Here is a 26,548-nt window from a genome sequence, read left to right as displayed (position 1 = left end):
AGGGCTACAGCCTAATCTTATCTCCTGGGTACATTCTGCTTTATTAGTTATACTCAGGCCACGATTTCCATCCCTCAGCTTCACGTCTAATCTTTAACTGTCTAACGGTCTTATTTTGTCTGACCCATGGTACACAAGCCGAGCACACCCATTCACCCATCCACCCCCACCCCCACCCACGCACTCTATTCTCATAGAAAAATATTGGCAGAACCGCACCAATCATCAGCTGACACATTTAGCATTTCGAACAGGTGCCCCCACAGCACAGCGTGAGAGGCCAGATACGCCCAGCTTTGCCACAATCCTTTTCTCACACACTGCTTTCATGTCGACTTGCGCTCACAGAATGGGAGTTTTTCTAGTGAACAGACGCCGAGTTTCTGTCTTCCCACCACGCAAAAGGCATTGGTTAGCGATTTATAAATTTCTCGGAGTGAAATTGCTACTAAAAGCAGCATCACTGATATTAAGTATGAAGATTACAGCCTCGTTTTTATGCGAATAATGAAGAGTTTCGTTCTCCGGTCTCTAGTGGATTGCCAGAACAAGATAACACCTCCTACATCTTTTGCAACAACTCTTCAACAACATTTTCCAAATAAGCGATGTTCCTATCAGTTAAGAGGGACTGAGCCATGAGCTGCAGAGAATGCATAAAGCCAAGAAGGGTCCAAATAACACACTGATGCAATCAGAGGAGGGAAGGCCCAACACTGCCATAAACCATGTAAACTTGTCATATTGTCATATTACACAATGTTTTGTGTTTGAAAAAAAAAATGACACCACACTTTTACACAAGACATTTTATCTGCTGGCCTGAGTGTAGAGGGATGTGCGTGGGAGGGACAGGCAAGAGAATATCTCTCTTGGAGGATTAGAATAATGATAAACTCTCCGCCAGAAGCAAACTCAAAACCCTTCATTACTATCAATGCACACGCACAATCGCCTGTGAACGCATGCACGTAGATGAACAGGTGTAGACAGCAACACATACGCAGACACTGTAATGCCAACATTTTGCCTAGCCTGCACAACTCTAAACAAACATTGCGTCAGCACAGAGAGAGAAACGGATGCAGAGGTGTGCGGTAAGGTACCCCTTACATACACTAGACACATATACAAAGACCAGCCCCCTAAAAGTTGGTCGTTACAGCTCCTAAATATTCCGCCACACTCAGGCAATCTGCATTCGGCGGACCATCTCCCCCCCTGCTGTGTCTCCACTCTCCTGGAACAAATACTAAACTGAGCCAAGGGCACCTCCAGGAGTGCCTTGGCCAGCAATTTTTTCCCAATTCTCAGATCGCCTCCTCGGTGACCGCCTGTCTGACATTCACACATACACAGAGCTAATGACAGCCTTCCAGCCACCCAACTGTATAACAACCCTGGGGGGATAGAAATATCTCCCCCTCCATGGTCACTGGAGCTCCTGTGTGGAACAGAGGATCAGGTTTGCCTCAGAAGGCAGCAAGCAAAAATGACTGACCACAGGGAGTTGTGGATAATGTCAGTCATCAGGAAAGATTGGACAACTTTTCTTTGAAATACAGCACAATATACAACGACTGCTGTATATCGAAGGAAATGGGATTATTTTATATGGATATAAAATGCAGGTGGAATGGATAAAGCAAGCTGGTCTGACCTCAGGTAAATTTTGCTTTTGGCTTCAGCTTCACCGACAATTCTGTTTGGTTCATTTTTAAGCAGAACAAAATGTTATGGTGTTAAAGATTGCAAAGAATAAAGTTCATGTCTAACATTTATGTTAACATCTAATGTCTAACATTAGCCCCTGAGTCTTAAAAATGTTTTTATTCTGAAACCTGCTTAAAAAAATTGTCCACACTGCACAATTTTTCAAAATGTTTTTTGGAAAATTGGCTTCAGGCAGAATAAAGCAGACCTTTGTTACCTTACACTTTCAAGAAAAATTACTCTTGGCCCTGGAAAATTCTTGAAAGAATGAGTTTCTGTACATATTATAGTCTCCTTGTTAGGTTTGTATTCATCCTAACTGAATGCAATCATGCCTGTATGCATATTTTAAGGCTGGGATTACACTATATTACCTTAGAGTCCATTTGGCAGTTGCATGCACAGTTTGCACCCTTAAAGTGTAGTATCTGCACTGACAATCGTACCAGATCACAACAAATTAGAGGCTACATCTACTCAGAGCTTCAAGCACGCCCGCTGAAGATAAAATACACACCACTTGGTCACTTACAGCACATATGCAATATGCAATAAACCTGTATTACTAGTCGCTGTAATCCAGCCCATATTGCCACAAAGCGATGCCTTCTGCATGCTGTTAGAATATGAGTGATGAGGATAAAATCGCTAATCTTTGTTCCACACAGAAATTCAGAACTTCAGCTTAATGTGAGGCTACGGCAGTGTGAGACAGTCAGCTAGGGATTTTCCAGACTCAATCTCTTTTAGTACCAAATTATCACTTTCTTTTCCCATCCCTCTACGTTGGCTCAGCAAGGAAACACTCTGTGAATCCACAAAGAAGGAATTTCATAATAAGGACTCTTTGACTTCAGGAAAACCCAACTGATTTGTCTGAGGCTGTAAAAGCTTCATGTTAGCTTCAGATTCACTTCGGAGAGCATTTTCACACGGAGCACGTAGGAATGTGGATTCTGTTCCTCTATTGCTTTGGAAATAGATTTTTTTTGTAGTCCATACGATCAACAAATTAACATGTAACTGATTTTAATTTACACATGTGTCAGTGATGCTTTTAGCAAAAAAGAAAGTGAACCTTTTTAACTATTCAGCATCAGAGTGTGAAAAAAGGCTGAGGAACTTTACCCAAGGTTTCTCAGAGCTTAGTGATTATGGTTTTGTTTGGATTCATATTTTCTGTTATTAACTAGATGGTTTTATTGAAGGTAAAATGGTTTTAAGCCTCTAGCTGAACTCTGCATATTTGTATTGATATGAAAGTAAAAAGCTTCAATCTCAGTGAAAGTGAATGCAGCTGTCATGGACAGTGTGACAAAGGAAATCTGAGTGATGTCAGCCTTTTTATTATCTTAGAAAAGATTTGTAGAATATTCATTTTAACTGAAAGCTTCTGCAAGCACAGAGAGTTTAACAATACGCCAATAATAGTGTTTTTTTTTTAATGGATCTTTCTCCATATTAAGGTCTAAACCTCAAATTTCATTCTGTTTTGCAGAATACCAAATTAGTTGTGTTGATTCTTAGTTATTTTAAGGACTCCTGCAGAGCTAGATTGGTATGCTAGTTTTACCCCATTAGCACATTTTTCTATTTAAATATTTATGGATTCTTTTGGCACATTTTCCTACATTAAATAACATTTTTCTTCTCTATTTCAGGAGGTTTTTTTCCTTTTAATTGAATCTATTTGCATCGTGAAACTTCAATAAAAGAAGAGAAGCAGCAAATGTAGCACTTGCAGTGAGAAAAAAAGAAGCGCGCAGAAGTTCAGCATGATGTGTTACGCTAACCACTTTTTGCCAGTGTTAATTGCATTATTATTTCCTGAAGCCACTTTCCCATTTCGCTTTATTGTCCTTCCTTTAAGTGTGAGGTTTGCAGAACAGCACCCGGTGAACCTGCTGAATACGATTCAGCAGAGTGCAGCTTTCCTGTACGCAAGCTTTCTCCAGAGCTCTGCCGCTGAAGGACTGAATTGCCCTCTGAACCTCTACATCTTTCTATAGCACAGTACTCCACTGCATCATAGTTACTAACAGCTGGTAAGTGTAGCCTCTGCACTGGAAGCACATCTGTGACGTACATAGAAATGCCGGACAACAAACCGACATTTCCTCCCTGTTTCATACAGATGTACAAAAAAGCACACGCACTAACAAGGCATTACAAACGAGCCTCTTCCATCCTGTTACACTTTAGTGTCACAGGAGCCAGGGGCGTCGTCACCACAACATACAAAGAAACACCTCTCTGGCAGTGTTTAAACAGCCTCAGCAGAAACATGCTTCTGAGACAGGCAGGATTCAAATAAACACACACCAACACAATTACAAGAGAGCCTTGTGCTGCAGCTGAAACAATGCTTCTAGCAACTGTGTTGTTTGCACTTTGAATGAGTTCGGTCCATACACTTGTAGGCATAGAGGGAGAGAGCGTGGGTGTATGTGTGTTGGGGGAAGGGAGTGCTTCTGGGTGTGGTCACCCCCTCCCTGCTTGTATATACAGATAGATATACGGATGTCTAGATATTAAAAACTGTGGGGGAAGTGCTAATGATGTGATGGTTTTGTGGCGAGCCTGAGTATCACCTTGGCACGAGAGGAGCGTAGCCTGGGGCAGGGAGGGGGCCTTTTTTTCTGCCTTTATTATGCCCGTCCCTGAGGTCCACCTCTCCTAATATCATGCAATGTAGCTCTGACAGCTACCTTCAAAAGCATCAGCAGGGGTTCGCTGAACAAAAATTCCCCCACTGCTCATTCCTTTCCTATTTCCTTTTTTTCAAAACAAACACATTCAGCAGACAGAGATGCATAGAAACAGCATACAGCAAACTAACAGCACACAACACAACAGCCGCTTATCTGCACGTGGACATACACATATTTCTATACTGTGAATTACACTCTTCCACTTCTCTCTTAGCTCTCAGCAGCTACACCCCCTCCCTCCCACTTCCATCCAGCACCCAGAGATAACAGCCTTCCCTTTGGGCAGGCAGGCAAGCAGCGGAGGGGACAGCCATGGATATGTTCTGCCTGCTATCTAATGAGCGTCGGAATGTCACTGTGGGCCTGTCTGCTGGTCCCAGCTAGCCAAGCCTCCATACATGTGGAATCAGCACAGTCTATCAAACAGCTGGCAGACAGCTCTACTCTGCATTTCTATCTCTCTCTCTCTCTCTCTCTTTCTCCTTCCCATCCCAGCTTCTTTCTCTCGAGCTCCCGCACTCATTTTCTCTTTTACAGAACGTGCCTCCTCCTTTCTGTTCCTGATTGCAAACAAGCAGATGCCCAGGTCCGTTCTGCCGTTGCAGCTCTGCCCGCCTCCCCCTCACCCAGCATCATCGACTTAACATAGACATCCCAAATGAAGGATGGAGGCAAGCTACCATAAATAACACACTGCTGTCTCCGCCTGGATAACTGTATGTACTTAGCAAAAGGTATCGCAGGAAAATAAGATAGCGCAATGACAAAGGGGTACCAGTCACAGAATAGTTGTTCTTTTTCTCCTTTTATTTTGTGGAAAGAAAGAAACCTGCAGGTAGCTTCTTTCACTAACTGTCTTTGTTTGTCTCTCTCTAACTCTCCCTTTGCTACCTGCCTGTGTAGAGCACTTCTGAGTGTTGTCTACACAGAGGACATCAAATGGCCTGCCTTCACAAAGATACTGGAGTTGCTGCTCCATGCAGAAGTGCCGCTGTCTCAGCGGTTGTGCAGGGAGATTAGAAGATATCAGCAAGGAGGGGGGCGAGTCGACAAATGATTGTGGTGTTTCTCTGTTCCAAAACAATGCCGTCACTTTGGTACATTACGTGATCCGTGATGAGAACCTTCTCGTGGAGATGTGTTACATCGCCATATCTTTTGTTTTGCCACTGATCTGGGAGCAAAAAGCAATTTCCTCTTTTGCTACTTTTGCCTGGGTTATGATAGACATCTCCATCCCTGTGATGGAGCTGTTAACAGTTTCATTTGGATTGTAATGAGCGTCTGACATCAAGTAACAAAGACGTAACACTGGCAGAAATTTAAAAAAAAATGTGAAAAAGCATTAAAAAAGTCAAGCACGACCTCATCTTTGACAACACTGTTTTGCACGCTACCGTTTACTAAATGGCATGAAAGTCTACACACACTGCCTTGCAGCTGACAACATGATCACCCTGCGGCCCATTCATATTTTTAGCGACGCAAACTGTTCAAACTCACACACTCCAGAAGATCACCAAATGGGTGAATTCTTGCAGGGGGCCCATTCACTCTCCAGACTCACTTCATATATCAACTGTGACTGTGGGATTTTTGTCTCGGCCTAATCTGATTAAGCTCAGTCATTCTATGATTCTTTGTATGATCCTCCCATCTCTCCCCCTCCGCCTGCCCTCAACACAACACTTTTTCATGAAAACCGAACATGCCTATTGTTCAGGCAGGTGGTAGTCTGAGGCCACCCCCCAGCTAAATCCAAATAGAGAGGAAAAACTGTAAATAATGCACCGTATGTTGCAGTTTACAGTCTGTTACACAGGTGCCATTACAAACACAAGAATCACATAAAGGAATCTGGTGCACAGCATTATTCGATTATCTAACATTAGACATATACGGGCATCTCAGCTAGGGATCTGTGGATTACTGGGCTGCATCATGTTGGCCTTTCTAGTTGTGTAAACAAAACATGCAAAGGAAATAAACACAATGAAATGAGTAGTTATCATAGGAAAATGTGTTCTTTGCGTGGACATCATCTCATCCGGTTTACATTTTAACTTCAGATAGAGACAGAGTGAATGTGTGTTATGGTACCTTGGAAGTGGAAAGCTCTAGACTCGCTGTGGAAGCCCTGGACCTGAGTAACTCCATCAAAGCCTTCTCCAAGCGTTAGTTCATCAAATACGCTGATGCGCAGGGCAGGGTCAACCCCAAAACCTATAACTAATTTACAAACAGAAAACATTTTATTCATTTATTTATTTATTTATTTTAAACCACTGTTATTAAAAAAAAGAGTCTTGTGATGCTAGGAAAAAAGATCATGTTTGTTTCAGGCGGAGACGTGTCAGGTCAGGTTAACATTAAGTGCTGATAATTTCTGAGAAGTTAAGCAAAACAGCACATCATTTAATGAAGCTGATCTCATCTTAAAAAGCAAGATGTTGCGACATAACGGTTCATTTAAAAATCAGTGACAGCCTTTTGTCCTACCTGAGGAGACGAAAAATACACCGGAAATCAGAAACAGCTGTAATAATCTCATGGTGAATGTATAAAAAAAAAAACAAAAGCAAAATTAGTCCATGTTTTGTCCACTTCCGAGAGATAGCGTTCTTCAATCACATGCGAATGATGTATCACCCTCGCACGGGAGGCTGTTACCAATCCCAAATGCTGAGCGGAGGCATCATCACAACTTTAGATGCCCAGCGATGCGAAATTTTAAAAAAAGGGGGGAGAGAGAAGCAAATCCGGAAGAGGGGGAGGAAAAAACACAGCAATGATGCTGAAATTATTCCATGTAACACAGGGTCTGCTCCATCCGCATCATCCGCGGCACAGGTGGCTGACAGAGGACGGACAAAGCGAGCTGCTCTACCTCGGCAGCTCAACAGACGCTCCTACAGCAGTGCGAACGAGCTGTGTGCGCTGAAGGAGTGCAGACGGAGAGAGGAAGGGAGAGGAGAAACCTGTCAAGGAGCGAGAGACAGGGGGGAAAAGAGGGGCAATAAAGCCCCCTGGTGGCCTAAGATGGGAAAAGCTTTTATATCCATTACATGCATCTCGATTGCAACCACGCCTCATCCTGGCCCATGTCTACTGTAATCTCTCTTAAAAAAAAAAAAAAAAAAGGAATTTTTGTCAGTGCCTTAGCTTACATAAAAATCCAGGGTTTGGGTTAGGGTCAATGTTTAAATGTTTAAGAAAGCAAGAAGTAACGACGATAAAGACAAAAATCTAATTATTCAGTTTTATTCTATATAAAGCAAAATAAATAAATAAAAACAGGCTTTGTGTGTGCGTGTGTTATTATATTGTTATTACTACGGGATAATCTTGGGTTTTTAGCTCATCTTATTAAAACACTGGGTAATAACCTTGATCTTTGACTCAAATTTCAAATTTGACAGACAAATGAATTCTGTGGTCTGGAAGCAGTTTCTTCCATCTCCGGACTAAAAACTCCTTGACTTTGTTAAGTTAAAACTGGACTACTTAGAGCACTGCATGCTGTAGTTAGTCCATCATCTCTCGTCCACTTACAATTAGTCCAAAAAGCTGCAGCCAGATTATAGAGTGGGACAACGAAAAAGAGAGAGAGTGATCACATTACTCCAGTTTTGGCAGCCTTACGATGGCTCCCTGTATATTACAGAATCCACCATGCAGTGGCACTGTTTGTGTTTAAAGCCTTAAGGTGTCTTGCACCTGTGCAAGTGGCAGATAAGCTCCATATGCTACTGACATACAATTTATTTACTTAATTATTATTTAGATTTGTCCATTTGGAAGTCTACTTGGTGTGACGTGCTTGGATACTCATGTTAAACGTAATCAAAGTTTCAAATGAAGAGGTCAGCATATCAACAAATAACTCAGGTGAGTCAAAAGCTTAGACTTTAGGCTGCTCTAAACATTTTTTATTTACTTTACTTCTTCATTTGTGTTTCCATAGAGAGGTTGACACAGCTTGTTTCAAACAGCTGATGAAGTGAGGGGTTGCATCAAGTCTCAACATGAGATAAATAAAGATTATTTTGAACCATGAGTCAAACAAAACAACTTTAGAGTCCAAGAATGAAAATATAGAGTTGAAAAGACCGTAATAGGTCTAGTATAAATAGATACACATGTTTGAAACTAAATTTTAATGAGTTACTGCTGCAAAGTCAGCCCAACCAAATGAGAAAATGCACTTGCTCTCTATCATTCAGAATTAGATAATTACTAGCTAACCGAGCAATATATTTCAGTTTTTATATATAAACTAAGTCATGGGATATCTAAAAAGTATAAAAGGGAAAAAGGAAACAATAAATGAGATAAGCATTGCTAGTATAAGTGTATTGCTTTTCAATTTGCTGAGACAAAGGTACATAATTGTTTTTATTTTCCATCTTAAGTATATTGCACCACTTATCCAAAAGGCCTAACTACTTCTATTGAAAGATGGAAGGCCAGCAAGCACTAAAAGCTATTTCATGAGTTATACCTGTTCATTGAAGTTGTCAAGGTTGTGTACCAACTTTGGAGGTTAAAAGTCCCAGTGATTATAGTGGTAAATGGTAGGAACCTACCATGATAAACAATCCTTCAGGCATTGTCAAGGCTCGCCCTCTTTTCCTTTTCTTTTTAGCAGTGTTTGGGTTTTCTTTTCAGTTGATGTTGATAACCTCCTTTACGTCTCTTCCAAACCATCTGCCTTCCCTGTCCTTGTGAAGAAGTCAATGGAGAAAAAGCCACCTGTCACAAAAGCACAACAGTTTACTGGATTATCATATATGCTAAAACTGCTTTTTGATTAGAGTTGTGACCTGCTGCAAGCACACGTTCTCAATCCTTCTGTAAAGGTGACGTCTGTTTTTTTCAGCAGGTGCCAAAAAAGCAAATTAAAATTGAGTCCTTGGCTGACTGTGTGCCACTTTAAAGCAAAGACGCTCTGTGGGTTGAAAATTTATTTATTTATCTCGCATCTTCTTTATCATGGCACATACTACCATTCTGAAACCTCACTGTTTAATCAGCATCCATGTTATTCCAGTGATGTTGATTTTGAAATTATTACATTTTCATTGAATCCTGATCAATTTTCTGCCAGAGGGACATAAATTGAAGACTTTTCCAATAGGCCTTCTCAGAGGCAATCGATCATAAGTCCTTAACAAACTCAGGCCAATCCCTGGATGACAAGAAAAATCTTTTGCTGGTTATGCTGGTTTCTGAAGTTGAGCTGACAAGTGGGCATCAGCAGATATGATTCTGGGGCCGCTGTGGTGCTCAGATCCATCCCAAGGACCTCAGATTAACACCAGCAGATTTGCCATTTAAATGTGCCTCTCCTTCAATATAGCCTTCGTCAATGCCAATAACATGTTTTGTTTTAATTATAATTCATGCAAAACAGATGTTTTTTGACAAACAGGCTATTATCTGTACCAACTGAGATTGTTCGCGCATCTACAGCGTGCAGCTAATGGGTGGCTATTGTGACCAAAACAAAGACAAGCAATGGCTCTTCATGCAGTGTCACATCTGTTGTCTGAGAGGGCGACCAACCCACTATTCATTATTAATAATTCCATTTCTTCTGGGTCCAGACACAGGAAATGTAATTACTTTGTATTGCCCACAACTTGTCATTTCCTAAAGTGCCATCAGGAAAATAAGAGTCATTAAAGCATGCGCCCAGCAAAGAATCAAAAGTAATAAGCACGCGCACTGCCAACACACACCTGCGCTTGCACGTCAAATCTCTCAAGGCAAAGACAGAAGAACAGCGGTACTTTCATTTATCTAAAAAAAAAAAAAAAAAAAAAAAAAAATGAAAACTGTATGGATGATGCTTTGCAAAGCTCTCAGGGGCTTGTTCACTTAGGAAATAAATACACCATATAGACATACTAATGCAAGATCTACAAAATTAAAATCACTTAAAGTAGCAGTGACAGAATACGAATGAACTGCTGGGAAAAAAGAAAGAAAAAAACTTTGCATATTGTTCCCACAGGGGTCTCCTGGGATTCATTTGGTGCATATTTCTATGTTATAATGTCCTTTTCTGAGTTTCTAATTTGAATTATATTCTATTAAACCTGTAACGTTTTATTGCATCATCCTACCCAGTAATGTATTCTAATACCTTTGCTTTGACATGTTCTTGTTTTTAATTATTACGAATATTATTTTTAATATAAATGGAAAAATATTTAAATTAAGCTGCAGTGGACTGATGGAAGTCATCTGCTATTTGTTGCAAAGCTGCATTTTTAAATATTTGATGCTGATGCAAAAACCAGACAGAGTTTTAGGAATCACACTGTTAAAATATTGATGGTCCCCATTCTCTCAGCGCCATCGTGTGTACATGACAGAGCATTGCAGGCACTCCATCACAGTGGAGCAGTACTGAGGCCAAACAGACAGTGTCACTCTTGGACCATGCCAAAGGGTAAATGCTCAACTACCTGAAAAATGGGCAACATACACTCGCGGGACACTTACTTGGTACAACTGTTGCTCGTTAATACCTAATTAACCAATCACATGGCGACTTGTATCCTGACTTGTGATGTCATGGTGTGGAGGATATTTTCTTAGCACACAACTACTTAGACTACTTACAACAGAGCATTATTTAAAAAACAGCCTACTTGAGTATGGTTGACGATCTAGCCATCACGATCTAACCACTGTGTTTCTGTCCTCAGAGGGAAGTCACAAAGCTCAAATGAGCTCAGACTGATTTCTTGAACATGACAGTGAGTTCACTTTGCTCACCTCCACAGTCACCAGATCTCAATCTAATAGAGCACCTTTGGGATGTGGTAAAAACAGGATCTGCATCATTTATGTGCAGCTGATGAAACAATTGTGTGATGCTAGCATGTGAATATAGACTAAAAGCTCTAAGGAATGTTTGCAGCACCTGTTTGAATCCATGCCACAAATAATTAAGGCAGTTAGCCAAACCTGGTACTTGCAGGATTCAAGTGGCTTATGAGTGCAGTGAGTTCAGGGGTGAGGCATAAATGAAGATAAATGACATAAATGAACGAAACAAACTATGTACTACAAGATCTCTGTGAGCAGAGTCACCCTGTATTAAGGGCCCTATTTTTTCTGTAGAAATTGACTGCTTAATAAAACACTTTTGCACACTATATTTGAATATTACAGATTCTATGAGTCAAAATCACTTACATTAAATTATATATAGATATTTCATATCCAACCTCAGATGGTAAAGTGAAAAAATAATTTTAAATCTATATCAATGGGGCTGCATTGTTGCCCTTTTATTAGCAATATGTACACGTTGAAAACTCAGAAAAGTTCGATCACAGCTTTGACAGCCTTTTGAAAATTATGTGTTTTTCTCATGCCTAAGTGCCGCACAGCTCTACAAATATGATCCGACAGGCATGAAGTTGTTTTGTGAAAGGTACACAATAAGACACCATAGTGGCACTTTATTTCATTTAATACATTTATTCACTCTCATTACTTTTTTTTCAACACTCTCTTTTGATAATAGAGACTCATGTATCGTACATGCAAAGCTTTAAAGTGGAGATAAAAACAAAAGCTTTTCATTGCAATCAGCTTAATGTGGCGTACTCTTAATGAAAATGTGGTCTTAGGTATGTTGAAGCCTTTATAGACTGTCCATGCAGAGCAGTTGCTCCACACAGCCACTCCCATTCCCCCAGGATCCTATTGTGAACATGTGCAGTGAGCTGCCTCATTGGGCCCTCATGGTGAATGGCCCGCAGCCATTCACTCAGCATACAGAAGCTCATTAGAACTCTATAGGCACACAATTGAGAGGCTCACATTAGAAACTTCCTGTTCTGGGGCATAGACACTGCACACAAAGTGCCAGTTTGCTGCTAAACTAAGCGCATTGTCCTCCTGATTCATAGAACCTGGCCCTCCATTCACGATATTAAGTTCGAGTGGTGGAATATCAATTGCGTGTGCAATGGGCCAGTATCTTTTTAAGAGCTTTAGTGGGGTTAAAAAAGAGAGAAAAGGGATCTCAGTCGGTCTGCAGAGTGCTAGTTTTCAACAGACCCATTGTGAGGATTCTGAATGAAGGGACCCCTGTTTTTTCCCTCCACTTCTAAAAAGAGATGGGCATCAAATAAATTCACATGAACTTGCTTCAGGGTGTTTCTAAGACCTACCCGTCAAGAAAAGCCTAATTATACCTCCCTCTCCTGGAGAGCTCTATTGGAATCTGGCTAATTACACAGTGGTGAATTTTAATAATGATACGTGCTTACTGATGCCTTTTAAAATGTGCACAAAGTTGAATGAGATTTGTTCTACCTAAAAAAAAAAGTCACTGAACACAGTGAAATATATGATGTCAATAGACACGCATAATGTTTTGATGAGTGTCATCATGTTTCTAGCCTCTTTTAAACTTACTACACTGACATTTTTTGCTCAAATGCTAATTTAAGAACAGAGAACGTGACTCAGTGAAAGTCCTCAGTGTTATCACATAAAACATGCCTTGATACACAATAAGCTATTTAAGAAACAAAAATAGTTAAAAATAGCACTAAACAAGAGTCTAGGCTTCCCTCCTGCTTTCTCTCTGTCATGTAAACAAATGACTCTCCGGCAAACAAAAAGCTTCAGGGGGCTATCACAGCCACTGGTCTATGTGAAGCATGTTAACATGAACTCGCTTAACAACAGTGGAAAGTGCACGCAGACGCGCTAACACTCATCATGTGACAGAGCACTATGCGTTCTCCACCAGCCTGAGGAATAAAACCTCAAATTTGATTACAAGCAACCTTTGGCTCCCTGGCCATCACACAATAGCCTGAGCTGTCTGGGCCAATTTCCATGCTCAGCATGAGGCATCTACACGCGCAGCCTGGCGCTCCCAGTCGGCCCCACAAACACACAAACACACTCCCAGATGAGTGTGGATATGCCTGTTTACTGTGCCTAAACTACGGGTCTGTCGCCCCTCTTGTTGGACTTTCTATGACAATGTTGAGGATCATTAGCTGCAGTGTGAAAGGTTACACAAGCCTCTTATTGGATGTGTTTATGCCAAAACACTAACACACGTGTGTATTTGGGTGGCCACCTATGTCTCAAAGCTGCAACACACTAATATGCAACACATACAATCCATATAGTGAAAACTGAATATTTAAGTGCTTGATTTTTCTGCCTGAGGAGCTTTATGGATCTCTGTAAAATCATTTGTACATGTAAAATTTTTAAAGCTGACAAATACAGTTCTGCAACAATTACCAAAACTGAACAAGTCATAGTTCTGAGGGTTTGTCTTCTAACATAAACAAATGTTGCTCATTGCACTGTTTATTGCATATAATATGCTACAGAAAAAAATACCCTGAATTGCAACTAATATCAGTTGCAACCAGAGGGAAAAAAATATGATGAAAAAATGTAAATGTCATTCGAAAGGTTTATTTTAACTAAAAAAAATGAAGGGTTTTTCCATTATTTATTAAGAAATTAAACTGCATGCTTAAATAAGCCCAGTTTTCTTGTAAACAGTGCAAGGTGTCTTGTGCAAGTGATTTAGAAAAACAACTGGATACTTTCTTTTTATGACCCTACTGAAATTTGCTTATAAGTGAGGCAAAAACATTGCAAACAGATTAATTTGCCAACTGATATTCCAGAAAAACGCAAAATGTTCTTTTTAAACATTCAGCAATGAACAAAACTCTTACAGAGCACAAATGAACGACGGAGGTGCTTGCATGGTGCACAATAGAGCTCTGAAGGAGGCTGGAGAAAAGAGAGAACTATTTACTACTGGAGAAGAGTGTTTGGTGCATGCTAAACTTTGGCCAGCACTTCATTGTCTCTGGTGTCTATCATTTAATAGGCTAGTTGACATAATGAATGAGCCAGACCCACCTTCTGCCACTCCAGAAAGGCCCCAGCCTTATCTGAATTGAGAAGCACATTAGAGCCCCTCGGCCAATCGTGACACAGTCCTGTAGCATAGTGCAGGCCCAAAGGAGGAAGAGCAGACAACTTTTGTTTTTTGTTTTTTTTTTTGTGGTTGTTTTTTCAGAGTTTAATGAAGTTGGCCTAGTCACTCAAAAAGGGATTAAAGGAGAATTTAGTGTCACTGGGCTGTGACTGCTGAAGAGGAAACTCTAGTGTTCAGGTCACCGTGTGATCAGGATGGTCTCAGTTCAGAGCTGTACCAGGAAGAATATGGCTGGCTGTCCTCCTGCTGTACCGGGATATGGGAGCTCAGGAAAGAGTTTTCTTATCGACAATCTGCTGCAGTCTCAGACACCTTCAGCCGCTTCAAAATGGACAACCAGTGGACACCTGAGACAAGCAGCGTGTGAATGCCCAAGGAGAACCTGGGGCCCTGAGGATGGAGCCTTCGAAAGTCGGACCCAAAGTCTTCGTCCAGTGAAAGACTTAGGAGGGCCACATCTGCCACGTTCTGGTAAAGAGATTATTTTTATGCAAGCGAACATTTAAACAAAATGTAAACTGTTTTCCTTGTAATGTAATTTTAATTTGATTGTAATGTAATGTAGTTGTTTTTTTATGAATGTAAAGCAACAACTTTACATTCAAATCACATTAAATTTTTTTCCCTAGTCTTGCACCATCTGTCAAACCCAGATATGTAGAGGAAAAACATTGTTCAATTAATAATGTAATACTGCTACTTTTGACGCTGGAAATTGCTTAGAGATTTTATAAAACATGAAAGTAGGTAAGTATATCCATCTATGCTAATAGTGTCATGTTTAACCACGATGGTGTGAGTCCAAGACATGAAAAAATGAACAGATAATTAACAGATTTACAACCTTGCATGAAAGAAATAATAATCACTTATTACTGAGTAATAACAACATTTTGTAAAAAAAAAAAAAAAAAAAAGTAATAGTTTTTTAACATCAATTTGTAAATGCTAAAAAATGTCATTACATGTAGTCTAAATATTTAACAGAACAGTCTCTAAATTCTATGCAGATTTACAAATAAATGTCAGTTAAAAGACAGAACACTAGTGACTGATAACAGCTTAGTCAACATACAACTGGTAAGCAAAGATGTAAGTAAATGCATCAATTTTACTATTTACTTAGTTTCTACAAAATCTGACTTCTAAAAAAATGTAAAATGTCTAATCAATACTTGCCCAAATACCAGTTTATTTTAAAACCGTTAATGCTTAAATACAATCTGAGTCTCAGTTTTGTAGACCTTCAGAAATATGAGCTTAGTGATTCAGGTATGTTCTTTTGGGGATCACAAATATAACACCTGGCAATCGCATTACCCTATCTGACTGTCCCTGTGTTTGCAGATGTGCTGAGCAGTGTTTTCCTGCCGAGCCCGCAGTATCTGTTTGCATGCTGCGGTGGGTCCAGCCCCCCTCCTGTCTTCTCCAGTGAGTGTTTTATGCCTCATCAGCAATGCCTCAGCTACTCTCTAAGCATTAGCAGCAGGGTCTCCCATGCTCTCCACAGCTAATTACCGATGCAATGCCAAAGAGCTAATTCTCCGTTCAGTTCTGCACAGCTCTATTCATAAGCATTCACGGCTGTTTAGGAAAGGGAAAGAGGGGTGGGCTGCAAGGCTTTTAAGAGTCCCAGAGGCCCCCCCGCACACACACAGACACACACCTTTTTTTTGTAGATGCAAATACACATTTAATAGTGCAAATATGCAGCACTAATAAACATCTTGTCTTCTGCTATATTAAGATAATAATTACCAGGTGTGGGTGATTCTTACTGCTGAGTAAGGCCAAATGTTTCAAAGCTTTACTCCCTCAGCACATTAACAAGTTTGGGTGGCAACACAAAGAGCTTGAAATAAAACTTTCAAGGTGAATAAAATGAGGCAACAGTTACAAAAGCTATTACTGCTTCCACTGAAGGAAAATTTACATTTTTTTAAAGCATGGTTCAAAGTATCTAATTTAGGATTTGTGAAGAGTACTAATTCTACATCATCATTTAAAAGACTGAAATAAGTCAGGCAGTTCTGATATTTGGTCATTTTCCCTCATTAATTGGAAGTTATTAGTTTCTGCACCCTGTGATGCCTGTCAAGAGTCGTGCAAAATAGCACAAATCAGCCGTCATCCCACAAGTCCCTGGGGTCCCCTTAGTAGGTTGACACTTTCCCACAGTGCCCGGCAACGAAACAATGCCAACTCTAGCCGTGACCAATTGGCACTTTCACTCCACCATCCACACGCGACCTCACTGCAATTTTTCACTCCAGCAATGAACTCCACTAAGCACAAAAAAATCTCCCATTTTTCAGTAGAAGAGGGCTGGACAAGTAACATCCCCCACCCATTGTGTGGCTACAGAGCTTGGTTTGCCGACCCCCCGTCTTTCTCCTGTCCTTCAACTCTCATTCCTGCCCATTGAAGACCTCTTGACTAGGACATAAAGCATTCAATGAAAGTGACTTTTATAGACTTATTTGAGCTCATCTTCACATACAAACTGGCTTCAAACTTGCAAGAGAAAAGATTTAGTGTTGGGCCACTGAACCATCGAGTAATGGCATTTCCATTGAACAGCTCTATTGTTGGTGTCCCATATGGCTCTATAGTTGGCCCACTAGGGTAGACACACGTTGCCCAGGAATGACCTGGTAATCAGCTATTTAAGTAAAAGCTATTGAATGCCAATAGAGAAGTGAAAAGCATGTCCAAACCAGTTTTGTGCTCTCTAGAGGTGGTCTATGTGCAGATTTGTCGTACAGATTAAAAAGGCAATGTTGAATAGATCAGATAAATTGTTTCACTTGACTTTTGTTGTGCGTGCACCTGTGAGTGAAGCAGCGTGGTATTGGCCCTCACAGGTCACCAAATCCCCTTTTTCCAGGTTGAAATGGTTTTCTATTCTCATTTAGTCACCCCCAGTTTGTTAAATTGGACAAATAGAAAGAGGATTCAAGAATGTGTGATAAAGTAAGTGTGACAAAGACAACTGGGTTTGAAAAAGTAGGAAATGTGAAACAGTAAGTGGATATATTATAAGTGTGGAGAAGATCCGATTTTATCCAAAGCTTGAATAACCTGTTTCAGTTTATAAGACACTACCTTGGTGTTCCACTGTCTGCTACTTACCTTCTCCAAGATGTTTTTTCATGAATCTACACTTTTTGTTTAAACTGATACAGTATGTGTTACAACCTACCTTGCAGAGATGAACCACCCACCATTGATTTTTATTGTTCTAATAAATAGCCCATTGAATATGTCTAGTACTTGAAACTGATGTCAATAAACTGACATGTTATTGTTCCTCTAATTCACTTTCAGAGGGAGCAAACATTCAAATGTGGTCTGCTAATGCAAGTCCAAACTCACGTAGAGGGATCCTTAGGAGAGCTGTGTTCTCTGAAGAACAAAGGAAGGAGCTGGAGAGGACCTTTCGAAGACAGAAGTACATTAGCAAGACAGACAGGAACAAACTGGCAGCTAATCTCAGCCTTAAGGAGTCACAGGTAATCGAATTCAAATGAGCTCATGTTTTGAATATGTGATCCTGCCTTACAAAAGGGTGCAGGGGAAAGTGACAGCTGTAACAGCTCACCTTAAAGATCAAACCTAAATTCCACACAGTGACCAAGATCTCTAATCTGCATTTACAACTTAAAATGAGAAGCTAACATAATTATAATGAAGGACTTCACAAACTGAACTAAAACTTTTACACTGTCGCATTGCTTTAGGTAAAGATTTGGTTCCAGAACCGGCGCATGAAGTGGCGAAACTGTAAAGAGAAGGAGGTTCATAACATTCGTTCCCCAATGGATGAGCTCATGGCCCGAGGTCTTGGTCAGGAAGAAGAACCACAGAATTACACTAATGCAAAAACAGAGAGATCATCAAAGCAAAGGAATGCCAAGGACACATGAGAGGTCATAATGTATGGAGGGCAAACTTTACATCTACAAAATAAAAAGACTACAATACTCTGAGGGTTCTAAAACTATATCGATGAAAAACATTGTCTGTGAACACAACAATGTTAACATTTCTGTGTATGTGTATGGCACGTTTCTTGGCATGATAAATGCAATTTGGTTCAGCTGCTTGGTCAATCACATTGCAGTGCACTGGCTTCAGTAAGCAGTTTCATGGCTATTACACTGACAAGTATTTCCAGGAGAGACTGTAATTGGAGTTCATTAAAGGCCCAAATGATTCACTTCATTTACTGCACTTCCATATTAGGCTGTTTTATATTTCACATTTTCATAAGCTCTACACTTATGCTTTGTTTGTAATCCAAGTCCATTGGAACTCATGTTTCACTTTCTATATTTTGTAAATATTTTTTTCCAACTGTAAATAAAGCATTTCAATAACTCCTGTTTTAGACATTGTTTGTGCTTAGTGATCACCCTACTATATACTATTCATTGCTCTTTAATATAATCTTGTTAATGGAAGAGCATAATTACGATGAAGGTATCAAAAACCATAATGAATTGCTGTTTAAAACAGAATTGTATATAAATCACGCGCTATCATGATCACAGTCCAGTTGAGTGCATTTCTGGCTGCAGAGATGATTTTTGACTTTATTGGAGTCTCTGCAGAAGCAGTATAACGGGTTATGATGGTCAAATCCTCCTGTTTATAGCCAGAAAAAGTCTGAAGAACAACTAAACTCTATGCAGAAATGTAACCCCGCCTCTGGCTTTATCTGTGCTGAAAAGAACAACAGGGAAAAAACGAATTCTTTCAAAGAATGCATGGTGATGATGGATTTATATATGGACTAAAAGTGAACTTTTGAGTATTAAGAAGACGCAAAATATATATTCCATAATTTGCCATAATTAATTTTATACTTCATTCCTGCAAACATAAAAAATCATCTGAGATTTGCAGTGAACACAAAGTGAAATTTTCAACTGCAGTGTGAATCATTAAAATGCACTGTATCAGTGAGCCCTAGACCCTTGTTGAAGCTGTACTAGTTGATCCTGATTGTGATCCCGTTACATGCTCCAGTAGTTGTGACAGGAGCTCATTCCAGGCCCACAGATAGCGTCAGAATTAACCCTGTCAGTTGTTGTTGTTGCATGTGAAAGAAAAGCTTAAATAACTTGTTGCTATATAACTTCACTCCAGTCACCATACCAAAAAAATATCTTGCTACTATGATTGAGTGACATTACTTATTTTTATGCAAAATCTTAACCATATATCTTTATCATTAACAACATCATGAACTCACTTTCAGTCTTTGAGTATTCTCTTGGTCATGTGGTGTTTGGTTACCATGTGTGGAACTTTGTTTGTTAAGAAAGAAATATTTTTGTTTTGTGAACACGGGGAAACAAAATACACAATTATAGGTTTTTTGTGTTTTTTTTATGGCAACTCAAATGAGGGTGGTTGATGATGATAAATGAATGACAGATAAAGGCTAATGGGTAGTGATTGATGATCATTGTTAAGCATGAAAAAACCCCACAAATTTAGCATGCAGGTCTGTGAGATGCCATGCATTCTTGAAGACTGTTGTGTGACTCTATGAAATAGAGAGATCTGAAAGGAAAGGAACATGGAATCCCGCCTGTCCATCGGGACCAGCGCGTTGGCACGCATTGAAAATTCAGGCATATCAGTATAAGTATGAACAATTAGAAAGGAAAAAAAAGTCATCATTCTTAAATTCCACAAGCACAAATTTGTTTGTAGTGGATAAAAATGATATTTTCATGTCATACAATTTGCTTATTTAGCAACTTAGCCAATGTACCCACACGGGAAAAGGTATTACAGACACTAGACTTACTCAGACATTTCAAATAAAGAAATGAACATTAGTATTGGGGATAAATAAAAGATTTTAATTTGTTGCGCTTGTCTCCTATTCTATTCATTTTCTAAAGTTCACATAAATGATTTTAAATAAATGACCATTATCAAAGTAACCTTCTCATCACATCACATTACACATGTGACACATTGTGTATTATATGGAATGCTGATGATTTTACTTCACAGCTATTCCCGAGGCTGAATTGGCTTTCACCAAAACAGTCAAATATTTAGCATTTATTTTAAACTCCAAGACAACATAAAACCCAAAAGTAGATTTTTCAAAAGTACCAAACACATCCATTGTTCATGAACTATGTCTGTTTGGCCAAGCTGTGAAAACAAGACTATTCAAATGTAAAGTGATTGATCTTCTCATTAGCATTACACAGAATGGGCCTCACACTGTGAACATAGTGATCAAGACATTTAAAACAGTTTGGTATCTTATGCAGAACTATTTATAGGCAATCCAATTTGTAACCATTACTGCATGCTAGGTGTTAGTTTTACATTGTATTATGCAATGTTTCAGAACAAGTGGCATTTGTGTGCCACCTTGTGGTGACATAAGTGATAACTGATGAGGGCTTTTTATTAGTTCTCTCCTGTAAGAGCAATAACTAAATAACGTTTGTATTAAAGAGATAAACAAACTAGGCTAAAGCAAGGCTTTTGAGCATAAGCATGATGGAAAGCAACCTCACAAATACGTGGTTTCATAGGACGACTATTTTATTGTCATTTATTCCAAACAACACATGGAACATCATAAATAGAGCTTTTAACAGAAAATATAATCTACTATAAATTTATATGTATAATACTATGTACAGGTTTCAGTGCGTCTTAATGCAGTGTGCTAACAAAAACACTAACAAAGATGAAATGAGACGGCGACCTGCTCAGATGAGCAAATTGCTTGAGTCAGAGTCTGTTCTCATAACAATTACCCTCTTTTACAAATGCTTCTTAAAACCCAGCGCCACTGAGCTCCATCTGTGCCTCAAAACACAGATTTCAAGCTCCTGTTTTGGTCCATGTCCCTTCAACATCTGTGGTGCTTCCATTTTCGAAATGCCACCGCAATGTTTGCATCTTTTCTGTGCCAAGGGAAGACACGAGTCAGAGAAAGGGTCCCATCATGCTGCACAGAACCAGTCAGCACATAAAGCTGTGACCTCCCAGGACGCACAAGGGCACGGGCACATCTAACGTTGATAAGGAGCCACTGCTGGAGCAGATGCTGGGTGTCGTAGGGCAACAGAGGACCCTGACGGATAAACTCGACCCGCCCCTCAATTTCAAATTCTGGCTCTCCTGTGGGTAGGCGAAGACGGTGAAGTTTGGCAGTAACAGCTGTAGGGGAAAAAATTTATAATAATAAACACCAGGAAAATCGGAAGTTGTGACACAAACAAACAGATGTGACTATACCGCAGCTTTTTGAGAGATTTTTTGAACGTACCAAAATCATGGCTGCAGAAAGAATCCAAGATTGTTTTTGATTCAGGAGCCTCTTCCACATAAGGACAGTTTTGACAGGCAGATTTAGGCAACCCTGTGATAAAAATCAAACATTATTTAAAATAACTGTTGAACATATGTGGTAATCATAAAACAACCTGAAAGAGTAAGGAACTGGTTTTCTATTATTCCAGTGGAATTAAACATTATAATCCTTAATAATGAACCTGTAGTCTTTACCTTTAGAAAAGATGCCAGGTTTTCCATGGTGAGAAAGACACATGTCTTCCTCAGCAGGGAAACGGTCACAATCAAGAACATCAGGCCATGAGTGTCCTTGGCAGGCAAGCACTGGGGCACAGCTTTCCCTTACTGCCACACACAGACTACGACAGGGCTGGATGAAACTGAACAAATAGCAACAAGATGTTACACAGTGAACAAACAAGATTACAACGGCCATGATTATTAAAGGAAAGAATAAAAAGAAAGAAAGCAGAGCTCAACACAGAAAATCTACTTACGTGTCAAGACAAACAGGGGCAATGAGGGAGCAGAGGAAGGCTTGTGCTTGAGGGTGGCAGCCTGTCTGCAACAGTGGCCTCCAATCCTCTGAATGTGGCACCACCTCGCCTTCCAGGCTACTATGGCCCAAAAAGTTTGGCAAACGCATCTCTGAGTATCCAACATCTTTGCAGACATGCATCTTGTGGGGAATGGCAACACAACGAGTAGACTGACCCATGTCAAATGCCAGTAAAGGACAAGCCATAGTCATAAGAGCCACAGTGAAGAAAACAGCCATAATGTCAGGATCAGAAAGCCAAACCAGGAGAGCACACAAGGTTAAACAGGGAGAGCTTTAAACCAGCTTTCTTGTTGCCAGTCTCTGCTGAAATGGCATGATATATATACAGCAAGGTCAGCCAGCCCCATGAGTCTGTAGGTCTGTTATCAACCACCAATCGAAGATGCAGAGACGTGTCTTTGGAGATAACGACTTGTTTTGTGATGACCGCAGACGACAGGGGGGTGGCAGTAAGCAGATGGTGTGTGGACTAGGGGGCAGGGAGGGGGAAACACTGGGGAATCCCAGCCTCAACTTTCACCACTCAGTTAAGTCACACAGTCTCCTGCATTTGCTTTTATAGGCCTACAGGGCACAAAAATGTTCATGAGAAAGAAAAAGGGAAAGTTTCAGTTTTCAGGGGGAAAAAAGGTAATTTTGAATTTGATGGCAGCAATGTTTCACAAAAGAAAAAAAAAAAAATTGTGACAGGGTCATGTTTACGATTGTGTAGCATTACCGCTTTTTTAAACAATAGTCTGTAAATGTCTGAGATCTGAGGAGAGCAGCTGCTGGATTTTTGGGAGTGTTGTCCCATTCTTGCTTGTTATAAAATCTTAGCTGCTCAACAGTCCCGGGTCTTCTTTGTCCTATTTTTCATTTTATGATGCTCCGAATGTTTTTAGTTGGTGTAAGGTCTCGACTGCATTTATGCCATTTCAGTGCACAGACTCTTCTACTATATAAAAGCCACGTTGTTGTAATAGCTGCAGTTACAGGTTTAGGATCGTCTTGCTAAACCGTGAAAATTGTGTTGTCAGGATGTTGTTTTAAAGGTTGTATGTGCATGTAAGTATTAATGATGGGCTTTCACTTGTGCAGGCTTTTGAACTGAGTGGTGATAAGTTGGATGGTCTGTCTCCTCTTTAGTGTAGAGAATGTGGAGTCTATGTTTTGCAAAAATAATTTCAAATTTCTATTCATCTAACCGCGGAACACTTTTCCAGTTCGCTTCGGTCCATTTTAAATGACCTTTGGCCTGGCATTTTTGGATTATGTCCACACAGGGCCGCTTTTTTGCAAGACTAAACTTTAACCAGTATTTGTGGATGACACAGCAAACAGTGTATACGGACAATGATTTCTGGAAGTGTTCTTGAGCCCATTCAGTGATTTCCATCACAGAATGCCTGTTTTTAAGGACCTGAAGATCATGGGGGTCCAATGATTTTCACCCTTGCGCACAGAGATTTCTCCAGATTTGCATAATTTTAAAACAATTTTATTTAGACGATTCATTAGATATTCACCAGTCCTTAACAATTTTATGTTAAGGAATTGTTCCACAATTTTTCTATGTTCTAATGTGAATAAAATATGGGTTTCTAATATTTAACAATCATTGCATTCTGTTTCTGTTTACACAGCGTCCCAGCGTTTTTGGAATGCAGTTTGTGTATGAAGTTGTTTTGCATAAATAAATAAATGAGGTTTTGTAGACAGTCAGGCTGTCTCCCTTATACGGCAAGCCTCTTTCATGTGTCCCTGGTTCCTAATTGGAGACTCATCTGAAGAGCCTCCAGTTCTCATTAGCAAACCAGTGTCTCCTCTTGCACACCTGGCTTTGATCTACCAATAACCCAACCTCAGATCCAGATGTAAAATATTGGCCCATCTTTAATTTATCCATTTTATGCAATAGAAGCTGAGAAAATTCCTGTTTTATTAACCAATACAGTGACATAATGACATATTCCAGATCAGTTTAGAGAATTTAGGCCATTTGAATTCTTCTAGTAGCATGTCCATAAATTTCCTATGCACATTTGAGGTGGGAAAAATATCCTGAGAAAATATGTTAAAGAATACATACATATATATATATATACACACATATATATTTTATTATTTTGTTTATTATTTTTAAACAAAATAATAATAATAAATACATTAATAACAGAGCAACATGTAACATCCACCGTCAGTGAGAAACGTGCCTAAAGCGCATCTCAAAAACCCATTCAACAGACCAAAGGTCTCATCTCTGTCGACCATAGATAAAGACACTCATTTGTCAAATTCTGTTAATACAACAGAACTCCATTACAGCATCATGTTTGTTTTGATGTCGTCTGTCTCCAGGTTTAGATCTGTATCTGAGGCTGATGCCACTAAGACTTTCTCTTATAAACAAGAAGTCTCCATCCTAACCAGCCTCCTGTGGCTGGTGATCAGAGATGACAAAGTAAAGTGCTTTCTGACTGACCACATTTGTGTGTGTCAACCCTGTCTGCTGTGAGGACAATGCACTTGCAACTATTGAGCCCTCCATGGTTGCAAGCCCTCCACTGAGCAACAGCTTAGTCAACTTTTACAATTTGATGAGCGGAGACTGGTTCCAGCTTGGGTAGACGAGTACAGTCAGTAAGAGGGGGACTAACTGAGCAATAATAGTTCAAGACTAATTTGGGAGAATAGGTCAACACATTTAACAAGCTCCCCCTGCTGAGTGCCCAGCAGGGATCTATTGTTGAGCCTAATGGCTGCCTTGTAGACACAGTGTCTGTCTTGGTAATGCATTGCCTGCCCCTACCTCAGTTTGTGAAAAGGTGACAGTGTAGTGATCTTAATACCTGAGCAGCTCTGTCTTAATACAGTAGACAGTCTAGCTTGGACAATTATCCCCTAAAGCCAACAATTAAGAGTAGCTTAATTGTTGGCTAGTACATGTAATATATACATATCTATATAAATACAATCAAAACAAAGAATACTTTATGTTAAAGTTAACTATTTATTATTACCTATTTATTCACAACTTTTAGCTAATAGTTCTAACTGCCCATTCACTAATGATTTACAAGAAAGAAAAAAAATCAACCCATGCTAGCCTGTTTTAACAGCTTATTGCTTAATGGCTTAATGAGTTCATTCATTTTTTTCGCCCAACATTATTAACCAATCTTAACTTTTGCGTTTTTGCTGTATATTTAGCTGGCCAAGCCATGTCACTTTGTGGCAAGTAGGGTTTTTTGTTTTTTTTTGTTTGTTTGAAAGGCTCGGGCTGATGCAATCTTTCCATGTGTGATATAACCCCCGTCCTCCTTTGGTAGCCAACTTGTCTGCTCTGAGGAATTCACAGCGATGTCTTACCTCCTTACAAGCACCACCTGCTATAATAAAATAAGCACAAACTAGTGAGAATGCAGCTGGCACGGACTGTCCCCATTATGTGCTACATGTGAGCACATAATGCTGGTATACACACTGTTCTGGGACCAAAATAAATAAACCCACAAACACCCCGTGTGGGTTTATACTGTCTGCTTATTTCAGACACTGGCTTTAGCATCTTGTGGGGAAAATAGTAACCTTTTTTCTGTGTGATAATAAAAATTTGTTTTCCAGACCTTGGGTTTTAATCTGTGCATTTGAAAGTATTAAATAATTCATTAACAGTAACTGTGCCAGCAAAACAACTTCACAACACATCATGCTTCAAAATCTAAGTGAGAAACGTGGCAGACTATAACTTAAGAACCTACAAAGCAATATTATTTTAAACAATATAAATGTGTATGGGTATTCTTCACTCTATGGTACAGCTATTATTGGAGAAGTGGGACACCAGAGGAAAAAACAAACAAACACCTGAGGCATACATCAAAGACGGGGGTGTCTTTTGGAAGAAAAGAAAAGGGACTTTGTGTCTGAGCTGGGCTCTCTCACAGTTCAGATAAGCGTTATCCCCTCCCTGCTCCTAATAGACCCATTAACTTAAAGACACTGAACCCCCATTTTCCTCTTTTCTCTTCCCATTACTCCACCCACTGGGCTCCAGTAGGGCTGACGGTGAATGTGCAGACTTTCAATAGCACTCAATTGTCACATCCAGTCTCCAGGTCTTATGGGCAGACACTGTTATATCAACTTATGCAGACAACTTGCCCATAAAATCCGCAGACATCTGCTTAGGTTAATGCCCTCAATATACCAAAACTTTGTTTTGTTGTA

At 39.8% G+C, this 26,548-nt stretch overlaps 3 protein-coding genes across 3 annotated transcripts in view; 1 reads left to right on the top strand and 2 right to left on the bottom strand.

The window, feature by feature from the left end:
* Window positions 1-7,364, bottom strand: part of nell2a (neural EGFL like 2a) — an 81,645-nt gene extending 74,281 nt beyond the window's left edge. The window contains exons 1-2 of the mRNA XM_063479318.1: window positions 6,924-7,364; window positions 6,525-6,653 (exon numbers count right to left, since the gene is read on the bottom strand). Coding sequence (XP_063335388.1) covers window positions 6,525-6,653; window positions 6,924-6,975 — 181 coding nt within the window. The 5' untranslated portion in view covers window positions 6,976-7,364. The remainder of the gene's footprint in view (window positions 1-6,524; window positions 6,654-6,923) is intronic.
* Window positions 7,365-14,627: 7,263 nt separating this feature from the next.
* Window positions 14,628-18,359, top strand: dbx2 (developing brain homeobox 2). Its single transcript, XM_063480352.1, has 4 exons — window positions 14,628-14,904; window positions 15,781-15,864; window positions 17,761-17,945; window positions 18,174-18,359. The coding sequence occupies exons 1-4, from the start codon at window positions 14,628-14,630 to the stop codon at window positions 18,357-18,359; spliced, it is 732 nt and encodes a 243-aa protein (XP_063336422.1).
* A 2,969-nt stretch (window positions 18,360-21,328) lies between these two features.
* On the bottom strand, window positions 21,329-22,552 carry szl (sizzled). The gene is made up of 4 exons (XM_063481007.1): window positions 22,272-22,552; window positions 21,988-22,154; window positions 21,749-21,841; window positions 21,329-21,639 (listed from the first exon to the last, which is right to left on the bottom strand). The coding sequence occupies exons 1-4, from the start codon at window positions 22,550-22,552 to the stop codon at window positions 21,329-21,331; spliced, it is 852 nt and encodes a 283-aa protein (XP_063337077.1).
* Window positions 22,553-26,548: the final 3,996 nt, after the last annotated feature.

Source organism: Pelmatolapia mariae, linkage group LG7 (assembly GCF_036321145.2).
Source record: "Pelmatolapia mariae isolate MD_Pm_ZW linkage group LG7, Pm_UMD_F_2, whole genome shotgun sequence".
Classification (NCBI taxonomy): Eukaryota; Metazoa; Chordata; class Actinopteri; order Cichliformes; family Cichlidae; genus Pelmatolapia; species Pelmatolapia mariae.
Note: the sequence above shows the minus strand (reverse complement) of the source record. Positions and strands in the feature narration are given on the sequence as shown.